General features: G+C 38.4%; 1 protein-coding gene across 1 annotated transcript; it reads left to right on the top strand.

Annotated features, from left to right (window-relative positions):
- The first annotated feature begins 737 nt into the window (after nt 1–737).
- Nucleotides 738–2,357, top strand: LOC109181367 (protein ZINC INDUCED FACILITATOR 1-like). Its single transcript, XM_019331117.1, has 6 exons — nt 738–958; nt 1,254–1,365; nt 1,486–1,530; nt 1,820–1,908; nt 1,987–2,030; nt 2,206–2,357. Exons 3-6 carry the CDS (start codon nt 1,486–1,488, stop codon nt 2,301–2,303), a joined length of 276 nt encoding a protein of 91 aa, XP_019186662.1. The 5' UTR covers nt 738–958; nt 1,254–1,365; the 3' UTR covers nt 2,304–2,357.
- The last annotated feature ends 3,275 nt before the right edge of the window (nt 2,358–5,632 follow it).

Genomic DNA, 5,632 nt, shown 5'->3' with positions numbered 1-5,632 from the left:
TGATTTGATATAAGGGTGGTTTGCAATGTGTTCTGAGCATCCCCATTAAGGGGATTTTTCACACTTTTTGAGGTAAATGTTGTTTTGTTGAAAGAGAGAGAGTGTGTGGGGGTTGCTCTTGTAAGAACTCAAATTTTGTAGGTTTGTAGGTCCCATTGTGTTAAGAGAGAGATGTGCCTCACGTATGTGAGGCGCAACTTTCGCGCCCAGGCGAGCGCGTGCACGGGCGCGTAATTTTATTTTATTTTATTCAATTTTTGATTTTTTTTCTTTTTTCCCTCCTCTCCCATTTTCTCTTTTCTAATCACACCTATAAAAACTCGTCAAAAATCCCAGTATTGAAGATGCCCTAATAGTTCAGACATGAGTTTGAAGCGATAGCAGTACGTTGAGGGATCATGTGGCACACGTGACTCGTGTTCATCAATTTCAAGCGGTACTTTTGAATAACTTTAATGGATACCAGGATGTGATTGTGTTGCATAAATATTTTTTGTCATTGTACTTAATCATGCTACTATGCTAGCAAAATTGATCTTGAACTATTTTGGTGTGCATCGCGAATTCAACCGCGTTAACAATCTCGCGTCCTGTACTTATTTTCTACACTTGATTTACTCTTCATTATCATAGACTAGATATAAGGACCTATCAGTCAGTTTGGAGTAATTTGATTCTTATCACATTGGAGTATAGTTTTTCAAAAGCTTTCTCCCATTGTTACATTGTAGTCTCTTTACTTCTGTGACCTCCGTTGGTAAGAACATCTCCAAAATGCATTAGATACAATTTGAAATCACTTCAAAGAGCATATTTAGCCTATGCAAACATTCTTTTCTATTCCTTCAATTTCGATTCTTTTGTGTGTTCAGGGTTTAGCGTTCTAGTCTTTCAAGTTTTACTATATCCCCTGGTTGAGAGAGCCTTTGGCCCTGTAACAATAATGCGAGTTGCAGGAGTAAGTAACCAATTCAATATTTCAAACTGATATATCAAAATTTCTCAATAAACAAATTACACTACTGGAAATTATGAAATTTTCGACCACCTGAAAGTGATCTTAAATCAAGTTGATACCAAAAAGTGGTCGGAAATAGCGACAAAGGTTTTTTCGGATACCAAAAGTGGTCGGAACAAGACTTTCGACTTGATTATTTAAGATCACTTTCAGGTGGTCGGAAATTTCATAATTTCCAATAGTGAAATTTACTACTTTGATGATTTAAGTTGAATGCTTGCATGTATATATGCAGATAATGTCAATATATACCCTTGCTGACAAGCTACCCCTACATTGCAAATTTATCTGGGATCACCCTCTCTCTAGTGTTAAATTGTGCATCTCTCATAAAGAACATTTTGGGTGTAAGTAATTTCATGTCAGGAATAAGGTTTTTAACATGATTGTCGCAAAAGTATCAAATTAAAGAAAACATTTCCTCTCACTAACTGGACCATTTCAACTTCTTGTTCGGTTATCTTCAGATGGCAATTACAACAGGATTGTTAATACTGCAGAACAAAGCTGTGGTAATTTTTTGTGTTAGTTGTTTTCCCATCATTGAAATCTATTTCACTTGCACCTCGCCTTTCATTGTTCCGACCACCTGAAAGTGATCTTAAATCAAGTCGAAAGCCTTGTTCCGACCACTTTTGGTATCCGAAAAAACCTTTATTGTTATTTCCGACCACTTTTTGTTTTTGACTTGATTTAAGATCATTTTCTGGTGGTCGGAAATTTCATAATTTCCAGTTGTGTTTTCGCAATTGTTGTGCAAGAGTATTTATCTATTGTACCTGATTGATTGATTGATTGTAGGAGCAAGATCAAAGAGCAGCAGCTAATGGTGTTGCAATGACTGGAATGTCAATGTTTAAAACTGTAGGTCCAGTAGGAGTTGGAGCACTGTGAGTTTTCCTTTTCACTTGAGAATTTTAATTCACATTTCAGTATTTCTTTTCTTAATTTTTTTTTTTTTGGGATAGATTTTCTTGGTCAGAAAAGAGGCAAGATGCTTCCTTCCTTCCAGGTAGGGATATTGTCATCAAATTTGATGCCCATTTTTGTATTTTCTAGAAAAGAAATGGAGCTTTGTTAGTATAATTTCCTCATCTCTTAGTATGAAGTAATACAATCATTTCATCATTTTCTATACAATGCAGAAGGGAATTGGTAGGTTGATTTAACCAGATGTTATATTGCAGGCAATCATATGGTTTTCTTTGTTCTGAATGTGATTGAGGGAATTGGTGTGTTGCTCACGTTTAAACCATTTCTTGTTGTACGCCAAGTTAGTGTATAGAGTGAGCATTTTTCCCCACCATACATTGCTTCTGGGAAGATAGATAAACCTTACACCGAGATTGGTAGTATGCAATTTTGGAATTTAAAACAAAAAGATACCCGACTTAGCACTTTGCAAGTTAGGAGGAAAGTACCACCAAGAACAGGGAAAATGCAAGAGACCTGAAGCCACGTCTAGGGGCAAGATGAGAAACTCATCGGGGGGAACCAGAGCCTGCCCTCGAGGAGCCATGTGATTGCTTCAATTTTTATACTTTATTTTATGATGTTTGGCTTAATAATTTTTATTATTTAATTATATATTCGCTTAATCTTGTTAAATTATTATTATATTTGTAAAATAATAATAATGCCGTACGTAGTTAGATTGCATTTACACTGAATTAATGAGTTAAGATAAATCGCACTTTTGGTCTCTCAATTGTTTTTCAATCTGTAATGTGGTCTTTTATTGTCAATTTCATTCAATTGGGTCCCTCAGATCTTTAAATTGTAGTCAATTTGATCCTCAGGTCAGATTTCTCTCAAACCAGGGATAATATCATGGACATTTTGATAATTTCATAATAGTCTTAGTTACCCTCATTTTCCTCCCACGCCATTTACCTCTTCCGTCCAGGGAAAAGGCGGTGTTGCTAGAAGAGCATGATTCTTTCCCTCTTAATATTAAAACTGAGAATGAACAACTACGCTCAGAGAAGAGGGTTGCCCCCGAGCAACCAGAGGGGAAAAAGTTCTTTTTGGATCTAGAAAGGTAAGTAATCCTGTGTTTATTGCTGCTCAGTCAAAATTTGAAGAACTAAAAGTAATCATATCATAAGGTAAGTTCTCTTTTGGATCTAGAATGTGGATTGACGGCCTTTCTTATAACATGCACCTGGATACTCCAGAAGCCATGGAAGCCAAAGCCATCACCTTGGGTTTGAAATGGCTTTGGGAGAAAGGAATACGTGATGCTAAAATTCAGAGCGATGCAAAGAAGGTGGTGGATTGGATTCATGCAGATAATGACCTTAGAGGCCTTATTCGTGAAGTTATTGTGGAAGCCAAACAATGGCTTAAGAAAAACTGGAGAATCTCCATTTGTGTTGTCTTTAGGGAGAAAAATCGGGTTGCGGATGCGTTAGCTCAGATTGGTGCTTTGCAGAATGATGTCTGCTCAGCGTTTAGCTCTTGCCCCATTATAAGTGAAGAGGCGTACCTTCGTGACATTGCCCGTGTTATAAGTGCTCGTAGAGTTAGGGAGGCCAATTAGCGTCTCGCGTCTCCCTCGAATCTATCCCGTCCTTTCGATCGAAAAAATAAATAAATTAAAAGTGAAATGTTACATATAAATTTAGAACAAAAATGAAATTAACTTTATTAGGAATATACAAGATTTTAGATTCTTTCACTAAAATCACCACTTATATAGTATATGTAATTTCATTATTTTAATGAACATTTTGTTTATTTGAAACCAATCGTTATATGTAGAACCGTGTCTTGTGGTTTATTTCAATTAAAGTTTTAGGTGGTCCTTCCATTGCATTTTAGGTGAGTCTCAGGCTCTCATAGCATGAAAATTTTCTTATGAGGGTACTTTCCCTCTCAAATGCCCAAAATACTCTTAAATGGAAATTTGATTTCTATCATGTTCTTGATTCAGGTGATCAAAGCTGGTCTGAAATGCGGTTGAATGGACTAATTAGAACTGTATGTGAAACATTGGTGATTGATTTCAACCGAAACACACTACAAAGTGCATCACAACTAATACAGTAATATTGGAAAAATTAGCTTAAAATGGCATATTAAGTGGCTATTTTGTGGTACAATTATCAGTGGGGTCCACTTCCGATTTGGGTCGGGTCAAAGTGGATTCGGATTCTTCGTAGTAAGACGAAGAGATTGATATATTGTACGTTCAAAACGGATAATGGGTGAATGAGATATTGATTCTCAAAGTAGACCCATTTAGGTTGGGAAATGAAGGGAAAATGTAGGACTTTGTCCCACATTGGTTTGGAAACAAGATTTGCCCCCATTGTATACATGAGCTCTTTTCAAGCTTGTAGAATTGTATCGCATAGAGGCTCTCTCGCGCGGGGGGGGGGGGGGTGCAAATCAAAATCCAACTAGAGGACATCGAAAAGGCTTGATTCAAGCCCGAGCTCGCGTGCGCCGGCACGAGTGTCGTCTGGAAATGGGCTGGCCTTGCGGGCTAAGTTATGCCTAACTTCGGTATCATTTTCCATCTGGTATAGTCACTTGGTTCGGCCAGAACCGAACCGAGAGCACCTACTCTCGTACTACAGAGGAGCAAGAGAGGTTGTGGTGCACCGAGAGCGCATCTGTGACCACGAGAGTTGTACTCTCGTGTTGCCTGGCCAGAACCGAACCGAGAGCACCTACTCTCGTGCTACAGAGGAGCAAGAGAGGTTGTGGTGCACCGAGAGCGCATCTGTGACCACGAGAGTTGTACTCTCGTGTTGCCTGGTCCGTGTGCTCTCGTGTGAACCTGCACCACAACGGTCTGAAACCCGAAAATTCAGCCTGTTGTACAGATTAAACTCATCTATTACGGAATTAATACTGTTTTAATTCCAATTTTTAAATTCTGAGTTTAATCCTACTTAGTGGTGACCGTTACAGGTGTTACACAATTGGTTTTAACACCAATTTAATGACCATGTTGAATGCTATCACTCCAACATCCCTATATAAAGAAAGGTAGAAGCAGTAGCATTTTACACAATGAGAAACAAAAGGAATTCCAGTAGCTTTTCATCTCAAAACTCTGTCTCTACTCTCTTCTTTTAGCCAACCAGTGTTCTAAGCTTTGCTTTGTTTGCCGGGTTGCTTGTTTAGGTGCTTAAACAAGGAATCGTAGCACGTTTTATCCTGGGAAACCTAGGCTACAACGCTCCTAGCACTTGTGGGAGGTAGCAAATAAGGTTTTAGGAAAAGAACTTTGTGTTCGAACTCGTGCTAAACCTTTACCCAAACACTCAACATTTTCCTTCCCAATTGTTTCTGTTTTCCCATATAATATTAATCTTTTCGTAGGATTATTAATTTTGGGAATTTTCAACCATATTACCCAACAATCTTAAAACCTTATATCCGTTTCCCGTTGGTTGTTTATCTCTAATTTCCTAGAAGAAATGGAGAATCCAGTTTTGCCAGCTCTCGGGGAGGAGAATGTTGTTGAGAACAACAGTGGTGGGAATGGCAATAATGTTGCTAATTCCCAGGCTACACCAGTGAACGTTGGTTCACAAGATGGTGGGAGCACCGAGGGATATATTCCCATGACTCGGGTACCTACGGTACCGAGTGGTTCGG

Source organism: Ipomoea nil, unplaced genomic scaffold (assembly GCF_001879475.1).
Source record: "Ipomoea nil cultivar Tokyo-kokei standard unplaced genomic scaffold, Asagao_1.1 scaffold1043, whole genome shotgun sequence".
In the NCBI taxonomy this organism is placed as follows: domain Eukaryota; kingdom Viridiplantae; phylum Streptophyta; class Magnoliopsida; order Solanales; family Convolvulaceae; genus Ipomoea; species Ipomoea nil.
The sequence above is the reverse complement of the archived record's forward strand: the minus strand, read 5'-3'. Positions and strand labels throughout refer to the sequence as shown.

Coding starts and splice junctions, on each gene's coding strand:
- LOC109181367 (XM_019331117.1), top strand. CDS start 1,486: ATGGCAATTACAACAGGATTGTTAATACTGCAGAACAAAGCTGTG. Junction 1,909..1,986: donor CCAGTAGGAGTTGGAGCACT/GTGAGTTTTCCT, acceptor TTTTTGGGATAG/ATTTTCTTGGTCAGAAAAGA. Junction 2,031..2,205: donor AGATGCTTCCTTCCTTCCAG/GTAGGGATATTG, acceptor GTTATATTGCAG/GCAATCATATGGTTTTCTTT.